The sequence below is a fragment of the Xiphophorus couchianus genome, chromosome 9, assembly GCF_001444195.1.
Source record: "Xiphophorus couchianus chromosome 9, X_couchianus-1.0, whole genome shotgun sequence".
NCBI classification, from domain to species: Eukaryota; Metazoa; Chordata; class Actinopteri; order Cyprinodontiformes; family Poeciliidae; genus Xiphophorus; species Xiphophorus couchianus.
The window spans coordinates 31,532,410-31,558,005 of record NC_040236.1 but is presented as its reverse complement, the minus strand read 5'-3'; the positions used below and the strand labels follow the sequence as shown (position 1 = coordinate 31,558,005).

The window sequence follows — 25,596 nt, the reverse complement described above, 5'->3', positions numbered from 1 at the left end:
ATAAACAATCAGGAGGCGGAAGCAAAGTGTGAGCATGTAACAAACCCCAAATCACTGGATACTGTCTTTAAATGTCAATAAATACTGAAAAAACAAACTCAGGTTTTGTCTAATTTGATTTTTTATGGTAAACAATTTGACACATTAATTGATCATGATTAATGCAGCTGTAATTCAATCTGCATTTGTAATATTTTAGGTGCTTCTAGATTAATTTTGTGACTTTCCAGACAAAATTGAGAGCTTTGCATTTTTACCATGAATAAAATGTGAACAGGTCACGCTGCAAAAATAAATTTAAAAAGAATGTTGAAAGAAATAAATTACTGACCACCAGGGAACAAAACTGTATATTTTTGCTTTCATTGATTTTCCATCTAAAGTGTAGTTTAATTAGTAAATTTATGTAAATTTGCTACAAAAGTAAAAAATAAATAAAAGTTGAAAGGAAATCCTGTAAATCTTCAGTAAAATGTTTCAAACTCCAGTGAAAACAATATATATATATACAGTATATATACAGTATATATATATATATATATATATATATATATGAAGAAAAGAAACCTTTCAAATTTATTTAAAAAACACCTTTATTAAAATAAATGGTAATCAGTTTGACAAATTTTCATTTAGGTAAAGAAACTCAGAGCAAACGATGCTTTCTAGACAGGGAGAGTTAATCTGATAACTTTATAATTTTTTTATTGGACTTTTCAACTTTAATAAAAAAAAAAATAATAATTTAAAAAGAAAAAAACACTCATCCTGAAATTGTTTACGTTGGACAAAGATGTGTTTTAGCCAAAGAAAGTTTCCTTCACATCTTTAGCTCCAAGTTCCACCTGTAAAGTTCTTCTTCTCCTTCTTTTAGCGTCTTTCCAGATGTTGCTGGGAAATGAATCCGTCCGGGACGGGATGGCACCGACTCCGTCTAAAAAGAGTTCGGTCTCTCTGTGCTCCGATGCTGCTGAGCTAGCTTACCGTAGCCGCCTCTGGCCGGGTCGTAGTCCTGCCTGTACTCATCCCTCACCTGAAGAAACCAAACACAACCAGAGGCGACATTAAACACACAACAACGACTCAGACAGGATATTTTACTACATTCAGGTCTGTCAGGTTTTACTGGATGATAAATTGTCCCAGAAGTTATTGTTATAAATGATAATGTTGTTGCTTTGAGACCATTTCTAAAGTAATTCAGGAACACATTTTTAAAGATCAATAAACTTTAAATTCTAATGAACATTTAAGTTCTTCTTACTTGTCCTCCAGATTTCCCGCGGCCGTACTGCCTGCCCTCCTTGAAGCCGGCGTCCCAGTCCGTCCTGATGATGCGATCGTCCAGTCGTGTGCCGTTAACGAAGCGCATGGCGTTCTCCGCGTCTCCCCGTGTGTAATATCTGATACAACAGCAGCTAAGGTGTGTGTCACACACACTCTGAGTTTAAATTTCTTAAAACAGTCAGGCAAACGCTTTTTGGGTGTGGAAACTTCATTTCTTTCTCTGTTTGGCACATTAAAATTTGAAAGGATACTCTACAAAACAGAATCCACAAGCCGTCTTCTTGATCTTATCCAGACCTATGATGATGCGCTTCACGTCGCCACATTTAGAAAACAGTTCATGCACCTGTTTTCACAACACAAATCGAAAATAAATAGACCTGAAATGTTTTAATGAGACTTTAAAGTCAGATTATAAGTGAGGGTTGTACCTGCTCCTCGGTGGTGTAGAAGGAGAGATTCCCCACATATAGAGTATTGCTCTGCTTCAGCAACTTCTCCTGTTCATAGCGATTCCCCTATAGCAGGAGAAACAGAAAAAATGTGAATAAAAAATACTCTGAGAAAGCTAACATTTCAAATCCCATCTAAAATGAGTCTCTTATACATTAAAATGTAGGGAATTAAACAAGGATATTCTAAATCTACAGTAAAATAATGTTTTCTTCCAAAAATGCATTGAAAAAAAAGTTTTTAATGCAAGAACTTTATCAAAGTTTTGATTTTATCTATGTGGTTTGTGTTTCTCTGAGGAGAAATTTCAATGTTTCTACATTTTGTGATAAAAAAAGTATCTTGAACAGCAAAAGTATGGCTAAAAACGAATTGTTTTTTAACTGAGTTGAATTTTTAAATGGAATTTCCTTATAACTGAATAAAAGCGCAAAATTGGAAAATGTAAATTATAGTGTTTCATTATCAAATCCTGGCTGGAAATTACAATTTAAAACAATTTTTCCTTCCATTTGTTGGTGATTAAACAAAAGTAGATGAAGACAGACAGAAGTTACGGAGCAAAATATAACCACTTTAAACACGGTTTGAGTTAGGCACATTTTCTCATATCATGATACATTTAAACAAGTATAATCCAGTATTTTTTGATTATATGTGCAGCAAATTCAAGCGAATCTCGGGGTTAAACTACATCATAGCAACAACCGCGTTCATTCAAAGACTTTAGCCGTTAGCTTCACAGCTGGCTAACTTGTAAAACAGCTTAAGCTAATTTAACTTCCACGTCGCCGTTAAAAAGTTTCTTCCTCACTCACCTTAAAGTGCTGGTCTCTGTACTGACTGACCTCGATGTATGAATCGCTAGTCAAAGCGTTTAGCTTCGCGGACATTGTGGAGGAATCGCAGCACAACGCTCTGCTGCTGTTTTCAACACTCAGAAACGGAATACAAGAATTTCCGGTTCAGGTGTGCGTCAGTTAAAAGGCTCCGCCACCACGGATGGTTATAAACAGCGCCCTCTGCTGGTAGCAAGCTATTACTCCATAATGGGTACTAATGTGATGTACACCGCAGCTATAATAATGTATATAAAATATCTATTACACACCTTTCCCGCAATTTATTTTTTTGTGAGAGAAAAACCAAAATTTCCCCCCAGTTAAATTCTCTTTTTGCCCTAAATTTTATTTACTTTAACTAGTTTTTCAGCTTGTGTGCCTGGATTAAAATATATCTTGTATGCAACAGCACCATAAACCATTGTTACTCTTTTCTTCCTAATTTATAAAAATATTGTATATTTCAACATTTTAAGATATTTCTGAGGTGTAATTTATCTTTTTATATATTTAGGGCCTTCAGTAATCTTCTGCTTATTTCTACTAAATTGTTCTACTTTGACTTATGAACACGTTTCATTTATTTTCATAAATAAATGAAACTTCAGTGTTGGTTTATTGCAAATCAGAAGTGTTCAGGATGCTCTTCCACAATCAGAAGACATTAATTATCCAAAGCTAAACAACGTACATAAAAATAATCACCGGCGCTTAAAAGGAAAAAGTTAGGGAAACATTTTATTGTAATTACAAAACAAAAATGATTCATAATCACTTGGCCCCTGCCTCAGTTTTACCTGATTTACTGTCAATCATTTGTGAAAGAGGAATGTAGAAATGTAAACAAGTTTTCATGAAGCAAAAATAAACAGATGAAGTGGTGTGATGTCATCCTGAACAAAAGCTGGACTTTACTGCCTAATATCATCGTTTATTACATCATACGATCATTTATGTCCCACTAAAAGCAGAACAGAGGCTCTGCTGGGGTTTAGATTCATTTCCCTGGTTTTGATTTTAATCTTCTTGATCATTCTTCAACAGTCAGGAGGTCTCCACTTAACGCAGCAGCAATTCTTGGATTCTGAAAAATAAAAAAAAAACTCAGATAAGAGGAGGAAGCCAAATCTAGATTTAATTTGTGATCTGCAGAGGAAGATCTCGTATTAAAAAGGAAACAGAAATGTAAAACTATTACCCTGCAATGTTTAAATGTAAAAAAAATCCTGCTTTTTATAACATAAAACATGTAAAAGTTAAGCACTAGTCATCTAAAAGAGTCACAAGAGTAACAAAGTAGAAAAAAATAATCTAACCAATTTGAAATAAGAGATTAATTTACATCAAATTAGGTAAAATAAAAACATGAAAAAATATAGAAATGTGTGTTAATCTGCCTTGTGAATTACTTAATCAACTTCCAAGTACATAGTGGTGTACTTTACTGCGAGTACAATTATGTGGAAGTTTTAGTATTTTAAAGACCAAAATTAAAATAATTAAGTTTGTAACATAGCTGTAATTTGGAGAATTACAATTTCTCCAAGTCAAGCCAGCTGTTGGTAGTAACCTTTACATTTTCTTGGACGGATAATTTTACTTTTACTTGAGTAAAAATATGCTAGATTTGTGCTACTCTTACTTGAGTAAATTTATTGGTTATAATCTGAAAATAATCTTGTTATTCATTCACTTAAGTTACTCAGATATTTTTACTCAAGTAAAAGTAGAAATACTAAATAATAAAATTTCTCGAGTAAAAGTAGTAGTGAAAATAAGTGCATTTCGCCCAAAATGTTACTTAAGTAAATGTAACTGAGTAATTAAACCCAGTTTTAACATGTAAGAAAACAAAACATACTTACAAATTTCTTTAAAGCCGTGGTTTATTTCTACGTCAAAGGTCCGATCTCCTTTCGATGCTCAGCAGCTCCACTTCGAAGATGAGCGTCGCTCCTCCGGGGATCTTCGGCGGAGCTCCCCGGTCTCCGTAGCCCAGCTCCGCCGGGATGACCAGCTTCCTCTTCTCGCCCTCGCACATGCCCAGCAGGCCCTGGTCCCAGCCCTTGATCACCTGGCCGGTTCCCAGGGTGAAGGTGAACGGCCGGTCCCGGGGAATGCTGCTGTCGAACTCGGTTCCGTCCTCCAGCTTGCCGGTGTAGTGCATGTTCAGCACGTCGCCTTTGCGGGACTTGATGGGACAGTTGTCCACTCGCTTCTTGATCCCGATCTGCAGCTTCTTCTTGTCGGCTCCGCTAACCGCCGCGGGGCCGAGGGAGAGAGCCGCCATTACAACCAGCAACAGCAGCCGCATGGTTACAGAGCAGGAGAGCTGAAAAAATGTGAAAAAATGGACAAATTAAGAGCTAGAAAATCCCTTCATGAAAAACGGATGTACGAGCAGTACGACCGGATGTAGTTCACCACCTGGTGTTACCGGATAAACATCCCGGAGGACATTGGGACTGAACATTTCGGTCAAAGAACTTGTATTTTTTAAAATACAAGTTTGAAAGAATATCGATAGGGACTGTGTTAAAACCGTCCCTAACTTTGTACAGTAAAAAAATGAGTTAAATTGTTTTTATAAATACTTATTTTTTTTGTAAAGTCAAAAAAGCTTGTTTTTTTTACATTTGTATTTTTATGTTGTATGTAATATAATAAAGTTGACTGTTTATACGTCTACTCATTGTAATTAACATATAATTTAATAATGTAATATGTATTGTGAAATTTTTATTATAATTTCATAATGAAAACCAAATAATTGTGTGTGTGTGTGTGTGTGTGTGCGCGTGTGTGTGTGTGTGTGTGTGTGTGTGTATTTCTGCTGCATTTTCCAAGACAGCCTCTGTGTCTGTTGGTTTTTTAATATTATTATTCTAGACAATTCAATGGGAACACAATTGTCTAGTTTAGAAAAGAAAAATAACATGAATAAAATATCTTAGCTCAACAATTAAAACTTTGTAGTATCTCACATGAATTCAAACAAAAAAGTTAACTCCTCCCCTTTATTCATCAGTTTATGCCTGTTTTTTTATTCTCGGCTGCGGATCGAAATATTCCTGACATCCAGCAGGGGGCAGTAATACAACTCAATAGAATGCAGATTACAGTGACCCCGGAAGAAGAAGAAAATTCTCTTGTTGTGTTACCAAACATCCGCTGTCTCTATGTCATTTAAATCCAACTTCAGCTGAAGTAAGTCAAATTTGTACTGACATAAAAATATGTTTATATTTATATCCTTAATGAAACCTGATATTATTGCAGGGTTGAAAGAGGTCAAGAAAGAAAGGAGAGAAGCAGCAGCTAACCGACTGCGGACAAAATGCTATCTCGCATGTTAGCGTATTTCGTCAACAACCTCCAGGTTATTGAGAAGTTGGCGGAGTCCCGTCCGATCCGGAGGGCGGCTCAGCTTACGGCGTACGCCCTCACCAAGGCTCAGATTGTCGGCCGGGACACTTCGGAGCGAGTCATGCGGTCCCAGACGCTGCGGCAGGTCCGACAGGAAGCCAGCAGAGTCCCCGGCGACCTGGAGGAGGCGAGCAACCGCCTGCGCAGAGTCCGGGAGACGTTCGTGAAGGAGGTGAAGGAAGGATGGAAAGATGGCTCCAGGCGGATAAAGAAGTAAAGGAGACCGGAGGGTTTCTGGGCTGCTGAAAGGACTGATGATTATGTTGAAGTTTAGGTCTGAATGAGGAAATGTCAGTATGATGTGAGTCTAACAATCTGCCTCAACAAAGCTGACAAGCACAACTGGTTTAACGTCACTTTTTTGTTGTTTTTAAAAACACACGGAAATGGTTTTTATTGTACTGGAGAGGGGGAAAACTCTGGATAAACTAATATTGGAGTAATACTACGACGGACATTAAGGACCATGCTAAGAAAAAAGTTACAATAAAATAAAATTTACGAGAATAAAGCCATGATATCGATATACCGTCTGATATAAACCGTGATAATGAGTATCACTTTATTCACACTTTTACAATTGAAACATCATCAAATGCCTTTAATTTAGGGACTTTCGCTCCATTTTTATTTATAGCCACCTTAACCTACACATCTTTTTTTTTTCTTCACTGTGAAATTCAAAAACGGCTGTCCTGCCAAAGAGCTTCGGCAGCTCTGAACTCGTAAAACATATTTTGCTGGAAACGTTTTTAAATGTGTAAAGATGTATCTGTATGTATATATAATAAATTTATCTGCCATTACAGTTTAAATAAAGACTCTACTCACTTTGGAAATAATCTGGTATAAATTAAAGATGCAAAATATATAAAGAAAATTTGGAGTTAGCAATATTTTGAGCTGTGTGAGAGACTACTTATTTATCAAATCAGAAATTATTACAAAAACTGTCATAATTTATTAATATAATTTGTATTTTTAGACATTTAACAAAAACATTCAGCATAAAACTGTTGGAGAACATGGAAATGAGAAAGAAACTTTTAAAAAAAGAACTGCAAAATAAGAAAAGCAGGGACAGTTGGAGAAAATATGTCAAAAATCAATATTTTAAAGAATAAATAACATGACTCTGTTCATTTTGATTACATGTTTATTTAATTTAGACAAGCACAGTACAGCAGCCGCTTAATGCAGTAATACTTATGCAGACACACTGGCCTGGCAACTAAATATTAGTCACACGTTTCATCATTTCACAAAGAAATAAATCTCTATCAGAAGGAAGAGAATGCATCAACGTCTGACAGCATGAGTCAGTACATATACACTGATATGGCACCTGAACGTCATATAAAAATAAATCTTTCATTGTAGGAAAATACACAACAATCAGCAGTTTAAAACAAAATAAAATGGAGCAACAAAACTAAGAAATATACATATAAAGATAAGTTTGTTTTGGTCAGAAGAAGTGAGAAATAAACTTCATTTTTTATAATAATTGAACCAAACTTTTTTCCGAGTTTTAGTGTATTTTCTTTGAGGTAAATATGACGGTAACCTATTTAAAGTGGCTTTTGTAAACTTTAAAAATCAGCTTTTTGATGAGGCGCTGTGTGAATGTAACAGGTGGCAGCATACACACTGATATGGCAACCCACCCTCCGTAAACAAAATGGCGCCCTCCATCTTCTTCTCACATGTTGTCAAATCTCTGCCAAACAAAGACAATGTGCTCCGTTTCTCTTTATTGCTCCAATCAGCTCTTTTATCCACAGATTGTAAATTAACACACAAACAAACTGGATTGGGTTTCTAGAAAGCAACTAGCCTGAAGCTACAAACTGATTTAACTAGACCGCAATCAAACGAGTTAAAAAGCAGCGAAAGAAAAAGAGAAGTGATGAAGAGGCGATTGACAGTGTGGGATAATGTGTGTGAAGAAGAAACAAGTCTAGAGGTGAATCTGGAGTCGCTGTGTTACATCCAGACGTTGGTCAACATGAGGCTGAGCAACGCAACCAGCAGCAGCAACGCAGAGGAGACGGCTGCAACGAAAATCAGAAAATATCAAAATCGAAAACAGTTTTCATTCATTCGGTTCATTCATTTTTATATGAGGGCTATGAAAAAAATGAGTAACTTTCTGCCAAAAAAAAAAAAACAAAATCTGAAACTTTGAGATTAATGTCAAAAATCTTCCAGAAAAAACTTGGAATTTCTGAGTTTCAAAAGTGAAACATGTTCTAAAAAAGAAAAACTTAAGAACGTGAAATCAATCACAGAAATTTTCTGGCAGAAATTTACTTTTTCTGGTCTAAAAAAGCTGAAAAATGAAAAACGAAAAATTGAAAATTTCTAAGATTAATCAACACTTTGGGATTTATATGTAAAGTGCATTATAAATGACATTTTACTATCAGTTTATTATTAATCTAACAATTCATGATTTTTTTTCTAGCAGATTTTCCATTTTTCAAATTCAGAAAGTTCCAAGATATTTTGGAGAACATTTCTGAGATTAATTTAAAAATTTCAGATTTCTTTTCTAGCAATTTTTTTACTTTTACAGATATAAACAGAGATATAAGATAGAAATTCCTTTTTTCTAGAAAATATCTGAGATTAATCTCAAAATCAGAATTTTTTCTTGAAAAGTTTTGACTTTTAAAACTCAGAAATTTCCAAATTTTTTCACAAAAATCCCTGAGATTAATCTCAAATCTTGATTTTTGTTTTTGCAAATTTTCAACTTTTGATACTGAAATTTTCTTGTTTTTTCTAGAATATTTCTGAGATTAATCTTAATATTTTTGAGTTTTTGGGAGTAAATTTAGTCTTTTTTCTGTCTATACTGATCCTACTAAGGAGCTTATTTCCTGTTAAATCTAGCTTAGCATGTGGAATATCTATAAACATAAGAACTCTATGCAAAATAAATATGTTCTGTTATAAGATTGCAGCAAGCTAGGCGACTCTATACAACTGACAGGGTTTCCTCAGAAAGAATCTAATAAACTCGACTTTATTGCACCATTTTATAACTAGAATTTAATTGGAATCCATGCAATTACAGTAGAATTTGTCTGCATGATTAATTTTAATAATAAGTCTGAATATAAACCTAAGAGTATTAATGTTTCTCAGAAAACCAAATAATTTCACCTGTGTTTGAGGAGCTGCACTCCATGTCCTCCAGTGAGTTCATGTAATCCTGACCCAGCCACTCCTGGTACGTCTTTTTGTCGCCAACACCGACGATGCGAACAGTGGAGTCTTTGAAAATCAGGTCTGTGCCCTCGTAGCCCTGAGAGTCGAACATCTTGAAACCAGAACCGGTGTCACTGCTGAAGTGGGTCTGCAGAGACAAAGGAAGAGATACAGGAAAACTGGAGAAACGACAGAATCACTGCCAAAGTTAAGTTTTGCATTAAAGTCTGTCTTAAATCAGAAAATCTTTCTGTACATTAGCACTAGCTGTGATTCCATTAACCATGTAATTGCTCAATTTGACATTCTACAGTGTCCTTCAAAGATTAGTCACTTATAAATATAAATCTTATTATAAATAATAAGTGTGGTGCCAGACCTAAGTCAAAGTTTTAACAGTTTTGACTAAACTCTGGACTGGACTGACCTGTGCGCGGTCCAGCAGTCCGTAGATGGCGTGGATGTTGGTTTCTGGGCGCACCATGACGGCGTGAGAGGGAACTCTGGCCAGGTTGCACAGCCGGTACTGGGAGACCTCGGCTTTGGTTCCTTGGGAACAGAGCAGCTGGAAGTCTGTGGACACCAAACCTGCAGTCCACGGTTCCGTCGAATGACCTGAAACGACGACGGTCGAGTTAATTCCTGGAGCCGTCAGAACCTCTGAGACGATTTCTGAAAGATTTCTCACCGTCTGTGTTTTGGAAGACGGTGGAATCCTTGACAAAAGCCACGTCTCCGTCCCCGCTAGCCAGACACCTGAATGAGCAAATTACTGTTTTTACACCTTAAATAAAAACATAACACGTCACTTTTACTTAAATATAAATTTCCACAACTTAAATGGAGGAAAAATGTTCTAAAAATCTGTCCATCACCATGACATTTAGATGAGATATTCATAATTATTCAAAGTTTACGTCCAGTGTTAAAAACAACAGGGTTGGTTTCGGTACCTGAACGCCCCGTCGTATCCGTCGTACCGATCTTTTCCTTTTTCACATTTATTCTGCTGCGAGTCGTCTCCCACACACAGTTCACACAGGTTCTTGGGGAAACCGTCTTGGTTGGCGCCAGGAACACAGCTCTTCTCGAAGAATCCTCCCACCGCTAACAATCAGAGGAGGCAGAAAATGCAGAGACAAGAGATCAGCAGTTCAGGACGAATCACCAGAATCTGTGTCCAAATTAGGATTTTAATATCCAAACATCAACTCAAAGGTGTCCAAACGTTTTGTACCGTCTGACAAAATTATCAAACTGAAAGCTCTCAGACGCCACAATCTATTTGTAAATGTTTCAGTTAAAAATGCAAAAATAATTTCAGGGTAAATTCGGGTTTTTTTTGGTTTTTTTACCTGCTCTGCAAAAAATTACCATGAACAATTTCACAGAATTCAAAGGAGAGAAGCTAAAAGCTTTGGGTAAACATATTTACAAACAAAGGTTTTTTTATCTTATATTTTTGTACAGTTTTAGTTTAATTATTCCTCTAGGATGTTGTTCTTCCAGCAAATTGTTTTTTTTTTTGAGTCTGTACAACTCAGAGGTGGGTTGATTACCCAAAACCTGAACTCAGGTAAGAGTAGAACTACTTTAACATATTTTTACTCAAGTAAAGTAAAAAGTAACCATCCTGAAATTATTCAAGAGTAAAAAAGTATTTAGTTAAAAGTACAGAGTAAGTGATCAAATTATAAATCACTTAAAAATTACATCATCTGATGGACCTATATATAAAGTTAACATTTTGGTATTTTAAGGACAAAAAACTTTAAGAGAAACTGCAGGTGTGTGTCTGTGTCTGGTGAATTTTTGGTTAAACTCACCAGACATTGGAAAATTTTCTCAAGTAAGAATAGAGATACTTTATAATAAAATTACTCAAAGTACGACATAGTAAAAATATTCTTAAAAGTAATTTTTTTCAAAAGAGTTACTCGATGTAAGTGAGTAAACGTAACTAGTTCCTACGCAACTCTGTGTATACTCCAGATATCAATAATCGATTAGTAAATTAGTAGATGATTATTTTAATAATCAATTCATCACAATTAATCTGATTAATAGTTTCAGCCCTAGAAACTATAACAGAAAAACAAATCAAAGTGATAAGAGGGAATCTGAAGCTAAAGTATGGATCCGACACCGGTATCAATATTATCGATATTATCGATATTATCAATATTATCGATCGACACTCCTGCACTGACCTTGGGGAATCTGGCAGTTTTTCGGGCTGATCAGTCCTCTCTCTATGAGAGCGGATGCGGGGATATTCCAGCCTGCGGTGCGACCGTAGCCGGTGTGACAGGAGCGACCGTCACGCAGGTCGTCAAGGTTACGGATGTCGGTCCTGCTTTTCTTCACCACTGCGACTGCGTAGTATGAGAAACCATCACGCTCGCCTAGAAAGGAGAAAATGGGGCGTATGAGAGCCAGACTGTGGAATCATGCTGATTTATTTTTGTTACCTGTGTAACTCTCGGCGGCAGCGGGAACCAGGCCGTAGTCTTTACCCGCTGTGTAAATGTACCCTCCGTCCAACGTCATGGCGTCCGCCATGTTGTTCTGCAAAATTATGAAGATGGGAACCTGTGAAGCATTCGTTAGACCAAAGCAGTAAAGCTAAATATGAGTTAGTTTTAGTTACTTTGATCTTGGCCATGCAGTCAGTCAGGGAGGCGCCGTGGATACAGCTGACGGTGGGAGTGAGACCTTTGCTCTGAAAGGCGGCGCCCATATCAGCACATTTCTGCTGCTCTCCGCTCGACAAAACACACCATCGAATGGCAGAGGGAATATCTGCAAAAAAACACGGGTAGTTTGGTAGTTTATCACCTTCAATTACCTTCTGCTCTGTTTTACTCAGAGGTAGCAGCACCTAAAAACTTTCTGTTCTTGGTAGCCATCCAAGTTTTATTCTCAAATAAGAGTAAAAAAGTATTTGGTGAAAAGGCTTCGCAAGTACTGAGTTAACAAGACGGACCAAAACTAGAGTTATCAATCAATCGATCGAGTTTATTTGGGTAGCAAATTTCAGCAACAAGGCAATTTAAAGAGTTTTACGTCATAAAAAACACAAAAATAAAAAGTAACAGAAAAAGAAATCACGCAGCCAGCAACTGAGAAACCCATTAAATATCACATTTTGCCAACATTACACATTGGTCAATATTTCATTAATTATGGTTCAAAAGAAACTCTAAACAGGTGAGGTTTAAGTTCAGATTTAAATGAACTCTGTGTTTCAGCTGCTCTGCAGTTTTCTAAAAGTAAATTCCAAAATTTATGTGGAAATTTTTGTATTTTAAGGACCAAAATGAAAATAATTCACATAAATAATGTAATTACAAAATCAGGCAAAAGAAAAATTTATCTAAATCAATTTCTTTCCATGTAAAACGTACACAAAAACCGCAGGTGTGCGACTGTGTTGGTGATTGTTTGGTTAAAACAAAGTTGTTCTTTAAGTAAGAGTAGCGATACTTCAGGATAAAAACACTCAAGTAAAAGTAAAAATACTCCTAAAAGAAAAATCTTTCTTACTTTTACTCTAGTTACTCTAGTAACTGAGTAAATGTAACTTGCTTTATGGTTTTATCATTTTTGTTTTGTGGGAAACAAATTCATGTTAACATTCTTGTAATAAATGTTATAAACTAGTTAAATGGATTACCGTGATTTTTTTATGCTATTTGAAATGTTAGCACTAGCTTGTTCAGCTTTAGATGAGGCGTTAGCGGTGTAGCTTACCTTGAGGTGTGCAGTCCATGGCTTTCATGACGTTGTAATAGTTGCTGCTCATCCACCTGACCGGGTCGTCCGCCTCGACCACTTCAAACTCGGTGGTTAAGTCAGAGAACAGAAGATTTTCCCCACCGTAGTCCGCTGAAGAAAACATGTTGAAATCTGACTTTGCCTTAAAAAAAAAAGAGACAGAGGTTTCTCTTAAAGGTGACCTTGAACGGTTCAGGGTCGATCTACGGTCTAAACTGGGCCAGCGCCCCCCTGTCCATTATCCAGGTTCCTCACTGCCCCATCAAAGAATTTGTAGGGTTCTTTGCACTGAATCTTATTTTGCTATTAATATTACTATCACTATTGTTGATGTTTTTATTTTTATGCTTGTTTCTGTATTTATCATAAAACATAATTTCCCAGAGAACAAAAAAGCCACAGGAATAAAAAGCATTTTTACAAGCGTCTACAAAAAATGCAATGGATAAACATTCAAGTTAAAGTCGGCAGGCCTAACAGCAGCCAATCAGAGTGGAAAAAATGTTCCTGTTCTGAGCCATTTTCTGATGCTGGTTGCTAAATCTTACACAAAATGACCAGAGGAAAGATGTACAACAATACCAGTTTAAACTTTGAACTATTTGCATAAAGACTCTGCAACATTAAAACATGGATATAACTGCAACTATATTAATCGTAACTCTTCTTCTCTTCAGTGTTTCTGTCAGATTCTGTGGTGCAGCTTTGTGCTGCCTTCAGGAGAATGGGACATTAGAGTGTTATCCAGAAAATTTCACCCACATGGCATTTACTGCGTAAACCAGAGCTTTCAGTGGAAAAACTAAAGTTTCAGATCCTTTTAATGCCATAAAAATATGGGACAGAAACGTGGATTATATCTTTAAACCTGACTATTGATTTATAGATTAATAGTTTTACTGGACAGAAATTACAAAGAACAAAGCTGGTTCTTAGTCAAATCCTAATTTGTCAAACTGAAAGTGTCATTGAGTCACTAAACAACCTCATTACATTAACACTGACATGAAAAGTAATATTGAAGAAATAAATATATCCAATCTATTGTAATTAAAAACATAAATAAGCCATGAGCTCCTTATTACTGTTATCGTCTGTAAAATATATTTCTTCTAGATGTGGTCTCAACAAACACAAGGAACTTCAACAATATTATTTTACCTTTTATCTGACAACAGTGTCTGTTTGTTCTTGCCATACAGTCCTCTGTGTTGATTATTGTTCGAAAGGTCTTGCCATCTGTATTTACTTTAGTTTCTTAGTTTATTCTTACATTTTGTTCTTCATTCATTTCCATTTACTTTTCTTTGATTAGTATTATCCTCTCTTGGTTTATTGTTATGTCGTCTTTAGTTTCTTTCCTGTTGCTAGTTTTATTTTATCGTTTGTATTGACGCTCACCAGTAATCTTCACCTGCTGCGCCGCTAAATCATCATGAGTTTCACCTGATCTGCCACTATAAGCTCTTGATGTTTCGCTGTCCAGCGCCGGATTCTCTGATCCTGATTCACATCAAGTTTGTTGCTCCGCTCTTTGTCCTGGTTTTCTTGTTTCAGAGATTTGCGCAACGTGCGCGTCGTTTTTTTGTTGTTTATTTTTCTACCCTCTAGGGTGCGTAGCGGTCAGGAAGCGTATCGACGGAGAACAGCAGACTGATGGAAACCTTTTAGCTCAAATATTCTGATGATTAAAACTCAAAAGTGCTGTAGTGCTACAGTTTCATACCGGATCACTTTCAGCAGCGATGTTAACTCTGTAAGATGAACGCTCTGTATCGTGGTATCACCCATGGAGGGACTTCTTTATTTAACTTGGTTAATTTTTCTGAGGGATACACAGAAAAATTTTCCCCTCCATGATTTTAGTCATTACATGTTTATAAGAGTGATTTTCTGTTGTCCTTCCATGGAAGCGCACAAATCCAGACGGACAAGAAAACACGTTTTAATATAAGTTGCTGTTTGACATGATCACAGCACTTCCAGACCGTATGTACAAAAATCCTCAATAAAACATAAAATATTTGAAAATCAGACACCAGACAAGTGAATCACAGCAACGTCATCAGCCGGTGTAATGCTGAACCGATGCGGTGGAGCTGCCAGTGACAGCAGGGCGGAGCTGCTCCAAGAAGCTAACAGACACTGAAGAGGAGAAGAGCTACCGTCGATAACATGCAGCCAAGCATGTTTTAATGTTACACAATACAGTTTTAGCAAGTTGCTCAAAGTCTAAACTATTGTTGTGCATTTAAGGTGTAAAGTTTACCTTCGAGCAAACGCCCCCTTTTGTAAAAAATTCTGCCAGCGCCCCCTGCTGTCCCCTGAACGCCCCCGTTGAGAAATGCTAGTCTAAACAAAACATGTTCATTACATTTTTTGCACAAAATGATTCTTATATAATGACAATTTAGTCTGCTCAGTTTTCTGGGGTTGCTAGGTGACGGGCTGAGCTTCTCTGGGGTTGCTAGGTGACGGGCTGATTTTCTCTGGGGTTGCTAGGTGACGGGCTGAGCTTCTCTGGGGTTGCTAGGTGACGGGCTGAGCTTCTCTGGGGTTGCTAAATACATTTGAGTTGGATTATGGGACTTTTTACGTACCAGGCCGTCACTTAGCATGTTGAAAACCACAGAGGGAGTGATGTCACTGCCAACCACGACGCCACGAAACGGAATGCGAACCAGATGGCACCGAGTCCACTGGGAGACGGGAGCTCTGGTCCCGTCTCTGCACAGCAGCTCATAATTCGACGACAACAAGGATTGGGCCCATGACGGACCCCGACCTGCAGCACAAATAACAGGTCAGCCATTTAATTTATCACAAACACTCAAAAGCTTTTCTTAGTCCTTACCGTCAGTGTTCTCTGTAACAGTAGTGTGTTTGGTGAAAGCCACCTGCCCAGCGCCATCAACCAAACATCTAGAGAAAACATCAGAACAAACAGATGCTGAGATTCTTTTTTTAAATTGCAATTTTGTCAGTAAACGTTAGCAAAACCAAAACTTTCAAAAATCTTTGCACCTTTACTTCTTGAGGAACACCTAAAACAGTGACCTCATTTTATTTTTCCATTTTAATTTAAATTTAGGTTCAAGCATATTTAGAGACTAATATTTAGATTCATATTTGCATCACGTTCCTCTAAAAAACCAATAAAATCTACAGAGAATTTAAACATATCTTCTCTTCCTGAAAGTATTTGTTGAACCAAAATGCTCTAACTACCTTCTAATAGTTTATTTAACATGGCGTCTTCCAAGATATCTAAAATTGACCCTCATTGAACACCATAGTTGCTTTTAGGGATGAACTGATGCACCGTTTTCACTTCCGATATCTAGATTTAGTATCAGCTGATATCGATCCGATACAGAGAAACGCTGCTGAATCAACTGAAGATGTTTCATTTTTTAAAACGCAGACATAAATGTACTAAATTACAGATTTATTTTATAACTCTGCATGTTTTCAAAAATCTTTGCACCTTTACTTCTTGAGAAACACCTAAAACAGTGACCTTTTTATATTTAGCACATTTAAACACACCAACCGTTCCACAAGCTTGGTCAAACATGCAAAAACAACTTTAATTTGTTCAGTCAGTACAATTAGGGAGAAAAACATCCAATGAAAAATAAATGATAAAGAAACTGAAACTGAATAATAATATGTTGGTCAAACATGTAAAAATAAACCACAACAAACCTTCTTTCAAATGGTTCATTGGTGGATTATTTTACTTACAATAAGACATCGTCCCATGTTAAAAGTAAAGTAGTCTTCCAGTGGAACTAGAACTTGGTTGCTAGGTTATAGGCTGGGTTTGGCTGAGGTTGCTAGGTAACGGTGCAGCGATATAAGTGAAATAATCTGCCAGTGGATCTAGCACTTACCAGTACTAAGGAATCATTTACTTAAGACAAGCTCCAATATCTTTCTTAAAAGTTGCATGCAAGTTAGTTTTGTCTTATTTCTAAGATACCTGCACTAGAAACTAAACCAAAAATACGTGGTAATATTTTGGTATTTTGTGTTTTTGCAGTGTTGTCTGTATGCTTGTTTTTTCATGTCCTCCTTTCTGCTTTTGACCTCTGTAAAACACTTTTTATTACCCCTGGCCTTTTAAAACGTGCTTTGTGAATAAGGTTTGATTGATAAAATGAATGCTTGTGCTACCTGAATGCTCCTTCGTAGCTGTAGTACATTTCTTGCTCGCTCATTTCACATTTGTGCTGTCCTTTTCCGTCTCCTTTGCACAGCTGACATAGAGACGGAGGGTCACCAGCCTCGTTAGCCCCAGGAATGCAGCTGGCGTTGAAGAAATTAGCCACACCTGACCAGAAACATAAACAAAAGCATACACTTAACTTGGCCTTACACTGCAAAAACACAAAACCTTACCAAGTTTTGTTCTCTAGTTTCTGATGCAAATATCTTTTTTACGCTTGGAATAAAACAAGTACAAGTGACTTTTCAGCTAAACATATGAGCTTGTTTTAAGTCAATAATTCCTTAGCATTGCTGAAACGAACTAGTTCAGCGGCAGATTTTGTCACTAATAACTTGGCCTGGCACTGTAACACATTTTCCTGGATGATAAATTGTCCCAGAATTTATCGCGATAAACAGTAATATTGTCAATTTTCAACTACTACCGTAATAATGGCATATTAATGAAAGTTCACGTCCTCAAAAAAAAAAATTCTAATGAACATTTAACACTGGAATAGGAAAACATTCAATATCCAAAATAAGTAAACAAAACAACTGAAACAACAATAATTAAAATGGATTATGAAACTTCTATAGTCAAAAATTGGTTTTCAAAAATCTTAATCATTCAGCTGTGACAGGGAAAACAGGCAAAAGTGGCAGGTAGTGCAAACTGACTGGTTGGTCCTGAGTGTCAGATTTTTGCAGCAGTTTTCAAAATGTCGTCTTTTCAACAATTTAAAGGGGAATATCACTTTGACGATGGGAAATTCGTCGTAATAAATCATGTGATGAATTGATTTGTTGCTTATTGTGAGAGGCTTACTTATATTTTTCCGCGTTATAAGTGAAATAATCTGCAAGTGGGACTAGTTTTTTTCATCAATATTAAGAAAATATTGATTTAAAACAAGCTCTTATGTAAAGTTACATGTGAGCTAGTTTTGTCTTATTTCAGACGTAGTAAGATATTTTCACCATAAACTATATCAAAGATTTTGTTTTTGCTAATGACGTATTTGCTATAAAAAAAAACAAATAAATATGAGAAAAGAGCAAGAAAAACAAATGAACAAAGCCAAATGAGACATCAGTGAAATTTAAACAACAAGAATCTCTGGTACTTTTTGTAGTACACCAATACTACAATACATCATTGACTCACTACTAACAGCCTATTTTTATTGAAGTCAATATTAGAAATCCAATTTTTCTCTCAAATGAGCAAAAATTCTGGCACATAATTTGTTTAACATGCATATAAAAAAAATTGAACAACTAAAAGCAGTAATGAATGTTTTAAATAAAAGTTGTTTCACATTTTCTGTTCATGGGCTCCTTATCGATTATACATCCAAAATAATTGTATTTCTGTGTATTTGTACCCTTTGAAATGTCGCAGCCCATTACGGACATGAAGCCCTGGTCGATCAGGTATCCTAGCGGCATATTCCAGCCAGCAGTTCGGCCCTTCCCGGTGTGGCAGCTCCGTTTCCCCGCCAGGTTGTTGACATTGATGGCGGACTCAGCCTTCTTCACCACAGCAACGGCGTAGTAGGAGCTGGTATCTGGCGACACAACAGCGAAACAACTGAAGCGATTCCGATGCGCAATTTGACATTTTGAAAATGAACTCGCTAAATGGAAACAGCTAATTTGTTGTCCGATAAAAAGTTCTGGTGCTTGAACGCCACTCGAGGAACATAATCAATAACCGGATGTCGCCACTAGCAAAACCCACGAAGAAGAAATTAGCAGGAAGTACTTGGAGGATGTTGGCGGCATGTTTTTTTCCCGACTTTCTTACTTTCTACGTGAATAAACTTATTCTCAATAGGTTTTAATTGCCTTTCCTATTTAATGCAAACACCGAAATTGTGTTGTTGCTATTTTTACGTTAGCATAATATAAGCTGCGTTTCTATTGAATATATAACTGCTCAATTTGATATTTCGAAAATAAAATTACTTAATGGAAACAGCAATTAAAAAATCTCGTTTTTCTGCTAGCATGGGGTGGTTTTTCGGCCGTATTGAAATTTGTTTATTTTCCCAAACAGCAATGGAAACACTTTTCTTTTAATCACACAAGACACATGATCAACAACCGGATGTTGCCACTGGTGAAACCCACGAAGAAGACAACAAGAAGTAGTTGGAAGACATGTTTTTTAATGACTTATCGCTGAACAAACTTATTTACCTGTGAGTTTAAATGCGCTTTTTTATTTAATGGCAAAATTATTGTTATTTTTTCATTAAGTTTTGTCTACATGTGTAATTAGTGACCTGTACATGAACCCGTATGGTACCATTTACCTTTGATCGTTAGTTCTGCAGCACTGACAGTTTCTTAATGGTCAAAGTACAGTAAGGTTTCAAAATGTACCAAGTGCAATACAGAGATTACCATCCAGATATAACAGGTGTTGTAACTAACAATGTAGCTACATCAATCCGATAATACTCCAGATATTAAGTTATCTCAACATAACTTATATAATGTATATAATGTGTTACCTTTGTCTGATAAAAAGGTACAATGTAAATTTCTCATATGTAAAGCATTATAATGACATAAGTAAAAAAAAATAGCCTGAATGCTTTAACTTCTCAATAATATTTTAAGGATTTACATTCATAGAAGTTGATGAACCAGAACCAGAACTAATAATCTGAATATTCTGTTTTTAGGGCAGGACAGGAAGAGAAATACTGAAAAACAAACTTTGCACCTCACCATATCACGATTGTGATGTAGTCTATACAGTTGAATGAAGAATCTGAGTCTTACCACCATTCTTTGATTCACTGGCAGCCATCTTGAAGGTGGCAGTCTTCATTGCATTGTAGATGTTAGTGCCAGACATGGACAAGGCATCCACCTCTTTTTTCTGCAGAGACATAAAAGCATATATAGGAATGTTCTGAGTTTAAGTGCAAAAAGAAGAGATGAATGAAGAACTAGGCAATTAATAAATAGTATAATAAGTGATAGTATTTGTTGTTGCTTCTGCTGTTTCTGGTGTTTTTTAATTAAGCTTTAGACAATCTAAAAATCACAGAAAAAGAGCACTGTTTAGCATCAACAGTTTGTTTTGTGAATAAACAGTTACAGTTTATTCCAACTTTTCTTGCCCTGATATTACGGTAATCCTGACTTTTTAATCTAACAGATTATTTCATTGCAAAATAACCAAGTAATTCTGGCTTAGTTTCTAGTGCAAATGTCTTTGTACCTTTGAAATAAGACAAAACTGACTTACAAGTAACTTTTCAGCAAGACGCATGAGCTTGTTTTAAGTCAATAATTCCTTAATATTTATTTTAAAAGTTCTAGTACTACTGGCAGATTATTTCAGTTACATTAAAGGACCGTTTCCTAGCAACCCCAGCCAAGCCCAGCCCGTTACCTAGCAACCCAGTTCTAGTTCCACTGCAAGGTTCTTTCAGACATTTTCCCATGTTGACTTGAAACAAGTTCCTACATGTTGCTGAAAACTTACCTGTAAGTTATTTTTGGCTTATTTCAAGTGAACTAAGGTATTTACACTGGAAACTAGACCAGAATTATTAGGGTTTTTTTGTAGTGTTTTGTGTCATAAATAGTAAAATATTGTTTTCGTAGCTGCCAAAATCCCACCTGTAGTTTCTGGATGCAGCCCTGGACGGCTGGGCCGTTGATGCAGCTGATGGAGGGCCGGACGGAGACTTTGGAGAAAGCCTGGCTCATAGCCTGACATTTCTTCTGCTCTGGCTCTGAGACGGTGCACCATCTGATGGTCCGCTGGCAAAACACTGATAAGGATATTATTTATTACTGTGTAACTGAGCAGGTTTTGAAAGAACTTGGAAACGTAGAGCTGTTGCAGAGGCTGTTTGGATTCTTTTCAATGCTGAATTTTTATGTTATTAACTCTGAATATGGAGAAAAAAATGCATTTCTGCAGATGAAAAAGCTCAGGAATATCCTGCTCTGTATATGTTACACTGCAAAAACACAAAATCTTACAGAGCATTTTGTCTAGTTTCTAGTGCAAATCTCTTAGCACACTTTAAATAAGACAAAAATAACTTAGAATTAACTTTTTAACAAGGAATTATTGTTTTCAATAATTTGGTAATATTTGGTGTAATATTTGGTGTTTTTTGCAGTGATGTTGGCTAAGTTATCAATACTCCAAAAATATCAAATCTCACCAAGTATTCTGGTCTATTTTCTAGTGCAAATAGTAAACTTGAAATTAGACAAAACTGACATAGGATTACATTTTCAGCAAGATATAGAAGCTAGTTTTCAACAATTCTTATAATTCCTTTATAATGATGAGTTATTACACTTCTAATACAGAAAATATTTTTGTCATAAGTTAAATACCAGTTGAGTTAGTACACTTTTATTAATATTAAGGAATTATTTACTTAAAACAAGCTGCTATATCTTGCTGAAAAGTTACTTGTAATTAATCTTTGTCTTGAAGTGATCTATGATATTTGGATATTTGGTAATATTGGGGTTTTTTTGCAGTGTAGTGTGTTTAATTCATGTTTTAAAATCTCTTACCTGCAGGCAGCAGCAGCAGCAGAGCTCCTACTATCTTCCACGTTGTCATGGTTTTTCCTCTGGGTTTCACTGAACCGCCTTCCTGCGCTTCTCCACTTTATATGTTCGCTCCAATATCAAAGTCCGTTTTTGTTGTTTTTTTATCTCCGGTGTTCGACTTAAAGTCCTCCAGTCAAACCGGACCAACGCTGTGATTTTGCTGGTTTACAGCCCAATCTCCAGCAGCAGGAACAGAACTTCCGGGAGTTTTTACAGCTCCATTTAAGAAGCGCAGCAAACAGCTTCACGTTTTCCTGGACATCGCAGCGCCGCGGCCTGGCTGCAGGCCAGCGCCCGGACAGAGAGGCTCTGTTACAGCCCGGCCTGCTTCCCCCCTACCTGCCCGTCTCTTCTGCCTCTGTGGTGTTTTTCCATTAGGGATGTGACAAAGCAAAGCAGGGACATAATCCAGCACAGTGAGGATGTTGGTGCCAGACTCGACGGAAAACAGAGTCTGGGATGTTTCAATCTGTTTCCTGTGGTAAAATAAACTAAACTTTCATGTAGCAAAAATAATACAGAAGAGTATCAGGGCTATTGGGGGGGAAAGGAAAATATGACGTTTAATCTGAGAAGATTAAAGTCAGAAATCTGAGAATCTGAATTCTGAGATTACAGTCAGCCTGCTTTGCTTTCCCCCAATCCTCTTCTGTAAAATGTTGCTTTAAAAAGTCAGAACTTTAACTTGAGAAGAGAAAAATATTTCAGGGACAAACATGAGACAGTTAATTACTGCTTAGAGTCACTTGCTCAGATAACGAGGTTTGAGGGTTTGTTCTGCAGGATTTACAGTACAGACCAAAAGTTTGGACCCACCTTTTAATTCAATGAGTTTCCTTTATTTTCATGACTATTGACATTGTAGATTCACACTGAAGGCATCAAAACTGTGGAAATATGCACTAAACAAAAAAGTGTAAAACAACTGAAAATAGCCCTTATATTCTAGCTTCTTCAAAGTAGCAACCTTTTGCTGTGATTACTGTTTTGCACACACTCTGCATTTTCTTGATGAGCTTCAAGAGGTCGTCACCTGAAATGGTTTTCACTTCATAGGTCAACCTGCCCTGTCAGGTTAATAAATGGGATTTCTTGCCTTATAAATAGTCATGAAAATAAAGAAAACCCACTGAATTAAAAGGTGTGTCCAAACTTTTGGTCTGTACTGTATATATATATATTTTATATTATGAAGGTCTGGAGACTTTCCAAGTCACTAAGTGACTTTAACGTGTTTCCTTAGAAACTCTTTTGTTGTCATGATGAAACGTTTTAGGTCATTTAGATGCTAGGAAAACCATTCACATATTATTATCAGTGTTGTGGTTGAAGTATGACGGTTCTTGTACAAGATAATGAATATGCTGCTTATTATTTTTCATTTCAATGGAGAGAAGTGCACTCGTACCCTTAGCACAAAAAACATGTCCCATAGCATAATGTTTCCATCTCTGTTCTTGACTGTGAGGATGAAATTCCTGGCTAAATTTCATTGTGTATCAAGTTGACACCAGAGAGCTTGATTTTAGTCCAAGCCATTATTTGTAAGTTTACTGGAAAACCTAAGATGGGCTTGTAACCCTTTCATAGCATAGAGATGGAAATTCTAAATAATTCTGGTCTCAACTGTTTTCGTTTCACAAAGAAACTCTTTGAATGATGTTGTAGAAAGGTGTGTCCAAACTTTTGGTCTGTACTGTAGGTCATCAGACTCAGTTCAGAATTTGGCCACATGGTTTTGGAAGACCAGATATTATTGTCTGTTATCTTTTAGTGAAAACTAGATTTTTATCTAAAATAAAATTCCCTGGTATTTAATAAGAATCTATTACACTGAATGTTTCTCAATTATAGACAAGGCTAAGAGAAATAGCTCTTTGTCTCATAGAAATAACCTTTTTATTCTCAGGAGGAAACAGAGCAATTAAGAATAATGACGTTAAGAAGTGATTAGAAATTACAGATCAAAGCCTGCTGAGGATAAAAACAGTTTGCCAGACTTTCACATTTTTCCTTGCGAAACAGGAAATCATAGCTGTGACTTTGTTAAAAATAATGATAACAAAAGAAATATCGTAGCTCTAAAAATATTCAGAATGGCATTAAGTTATTTAAGTTATATTTAAAAACACACGAATTTAAAGGTTTAAGCCCCTTAGTTTACAGCAGCAGTTCTGGTCATGTGAGCCAAACATGACAGCTAAAGTTGAGGTGTAAAATGTCAGCTGATGTGCAGATGTCCAGAAATAAAACCCTCCTAACTGTCTTCACATGAGCATCCCTCGTTCTTCTGTAATAAAAGAGTTTAATTAGCCACACTGTGCTCTTCGGTCACGTACAGCAGCAATATAACAATAAAGAAGCTGCTTTTTCTTCGCATCCTGAAGCTTAACAAAACAACACCTCCGTTTTTCTGACATTAGTTTACAACTGGAAATTTCACCGTCACTACCGGATTGTTGGACGTTTGAACGCAGGAACTCAGCGACCCGAAGGCGTGATAACGCGAACCTTGGACATGCTGTATAGTCAAAGGCCGAAAGTCTCACTGTAGTTGCTGACTGCAGACAGGCGTAGAAACTTAACCCTCCTGTTATGTTGCCTTAATAGGTGCACTCTACATATAAATTGAAAATTTATTCATTTTACACATTTGCACCAACCCCTAGGTCTACTTTTTACATAGATACTGTTCGGGTCAATCTGACCCAGCAGTCAGGTTAAAGTGCAAAAAAAGATTTTTAAAAATGTCCATTTCTATATGTTTCCTTGCAGCTGTGAACCATATCTCACCACACACACACAAACACACACCACCACACACATGCATGCACACCCCGACACACACAAGCCACTTCCTCACTACTCTCTTTACTTCACTAGGAAACTGCGAGAAAGCAGAAAGTGTTCACACAACTTTTTACGGGAATGTTTTCTGTTCCCGTGGATAAACTCCACCCACTCTGAGTGACACTCAGCAGAAGTGGAGGAAACATAAAAACTCTCTACATGATTCATTTATCTTGATTTTAATCAGTGGGTCAATTTGATCCTGAACAGTATGTGTGTCTCAAATTCAATTATAAAGATACCCATTGGAAAAAAAAAGTGTAATACAAATTTTTTTTTTTTACCAAAGTTCAATTTCAAGGAAATTAGTTTTTTTAAAAAAAAAAAAAAAAGTAAATTCAATTTTTTATGTCCAAATTAGTAAATGAGTAGGTTGTCATCATTGATCCTTAATTTCTGAGAGAAAAAAAACATCACTGCACAAATATTGATTGTTTGGAGGAATCCTTTGGTTTCTGACACTATTGCATGATTAAACACTCCCCGGGTCAAATTGACGAACATTTTTGCTGTACCTCAGAAACGAACATAACAGGAGGGTTAAAGTAGAAACTTTAAGATGACAACTTGAACATCTTTTTAAAAGGGACGTATGACGCAAAATTCACATTTTGCTTGTTTTTGTACTTCCGCTTTGGTTTCTACTGCTCCTAAAAACAAATTAATGCTTAAAAGAAAAACACCCAGATGTTTTTTTGGTAATAAGTTCATGTTTCTGGTAAATGATCAATTTCAAAAAACCTTCTGATTGTAACATCACAAATCAACAGGCACATATTCTACGGCCACTGCGTCATTACTTAGCAACCCAAGCTGAGCTCCAGCATGTTTGATCAGCCGTACAATGGCTGCTGGAAAAGAAAAGTGTTTCATTAACTTACCAACCAGAAACCACTTGTTGCAATCTTGCTGGTTGTGCAGGAGGCTC

General features: G+C 36.5%; 4 protein-coding genes across 5 annotated transcripts; 1 reads left to right on the top strand and 3 right to left on the bottom strand.

The window, feature by feature from the left end:
* Positions 1 to 575: 575 nt before the first annotated feature.
* On the bottom strand, positions 576 to 2,714 carry ncbp2 (nuclear cap binding protein subunit 2). The gene is made up of 5 exons (XM_028027985.1): positions 2,559 to 2,714; positions 1,719 to 1,805; positions 1,539 to 1,633; positions 1,265 to 1,403; positions 576 to 1,033 (listed from the first exon to the last, which is right to left on the bottom strand). Exons 1-5 carry the CDS (start codon positions 2,631 to 2,633, stop codon positions 935 to 937), a joined length of 495 nt encoding a protein of 164 aa, XP_027883786.1. The 5' UTR covers positions 2,634 to 2,714; the 3' UTR covers positions 576 to 934.
* Positions 2,715 to 3,293: 579 nt separating this feature from the next.
* On the bottom strand, positions 3,294 to 6,163 carry fkbp2 (FKBP prolyl isomerase 2). 2 transcript variants are annotated; one of them, XM_028027987.1, is made up of 3 exons: positions 6,030 to 6,163; positions 4,448 to 4,914; positions 3,294 to 3,666 (listed from the first exon to the last, which is right to left on the bottom strand). In XM_028027987.1, the coding sequence occupies exon 2, from the start codon at positions 4,894 to 4,896 to the stop codon at positions 4,480 to 4,482; it is 417 nt and encodes a 138-aa protein (XP_027883788.1). In that variant the 5' UTR covers positions 4,897 to 4,914; positions 6,030 to 6,163; the 3' UTR covers positions 3,294 to 3,666; positions 4,448 to 4,479. The 2 variants fall into 2 exon arrangements, with proteins under 2 accessions (XP_027883788.1, XP_027883787.1); XM_028027986.1 differs by lacking the exon at positions 6,030 to 6,163 and having other exon boundaries at positions 4,448 to 5,017.
* On the top strand, positions 5,654 to 6,816 carry ncbp2as2 (NCBP2 antisense 2 (head to head)). Its single transcript, XM_028027988.1, has 2 exons — positions 5,654 to 5,789; positions 5,862 to 6,816. The coding sequence occupies exon 2, from the start codon at positions 5,920 to 5,922 to the stop codon at positions 6,223 to 6,225; it is 306 nt and encodes a 101-aa protein (XP_027883789.1). The 5' UTR covers positions 5,654 to 5,789; positions 5,862 to 5,919; the 3' UTR covers positions 6,226 to 6,816.
* A 330-nt stretch (positions 6,817 to 7,146) lies between these two features.
* meltf (melanotransferrin) lies at positions 7,147 to 22,133 on the bottom strand. Its single transcript, XM_028027984.1, has 16 exons — positions 21,780 to 22,133; positions 20,859 to 21,013; positions 20,010 to 20,109; positions 18,602 to 18,784; positions 17,181 to 17,337; positions 15,856 to 15,923; positions 15,602 to 15,786; positions 12,978 to 13,143; positions 11,875 to 12,026; positions 11,696 to 11,792; positions 11,435 to 11,629; positions 10,178 to 10,331; positions 9,913 to 9,980; positions 9,652 to 9,839; positions 9,180 to 9,372; positions 7,147 to 8,062 (listed from the first exon to the last, which is right to left on the bottom strand). Exons 1-16 carry the CDS (start codon positions 21,826 to 21,828, stop codon positions 7,995 to 7,997), a joined length of 2,178 nt encoding a protein of 725 aa, XP_027883785.1. The 5' UTR covers positions 21,829 to 22,133; the 3' UTR covers positions 7,147 to 7,994.
* Positions 22,134 to 25,596: the final 3,463 nt, after the last annotated feature.

Coding starts and splice junctions, on each gene's coding strand:
- ncbp2 (XM_028027985.1), bottom strand. CDS start 2,633: ATGTCCGCGAAGCTAAACGCTTTGACTAGCGATTCATACATCGAGGTC. Junction 1,634..1,718: donor TCTACACCACCGAGGAGCAG/GTACAACCCTCA, acceptor TTGTGAAAACAG/GTGCATGAACTGTTTTCTAA. Junction 1,034..1,264: donor GCGGGAAATCTGGAGGACAA/GTAAGAAGAACT, acceptor TGGTTTCTTCAG/GTGAGGGATGAGTACAGGCA.
- ncbp2as2 (XM_028027988.1), top strand. CDS start 5,920: ATGCTATCTCGCATGTTAGCGTATTTCGTCAACAACCTCCAGGTTATT.
- fkbp2 (XM_028027987.1), bottom strand. CDS start 4,896: ATGCGGCTGCTGTTGCTGGTTGTAATGGCGGCTCTCTCCCTCGGCCCC.
- meltf (XM_028027984.1), bottom strand. CDS start 21,828: ATGACAACGTGGAAGATAGTAGGAGCTCTGCTGCTGCTGCTGCCTGCA. Junction 20,110..20,858: donor GCTGCATCCAGAAACTACAG/GTGGGATTTTGG, acceptor ATGTCTCTGCAG/AAAAAAGAGGTGGATGCCTT. Junction 15,787..15,855: donor TGTTACAGAGAACACTGACG/GTAAGGACTAAG, acceptor TTTGTGCTGCAG/GTCGGGGTCCGTCATGGGCC.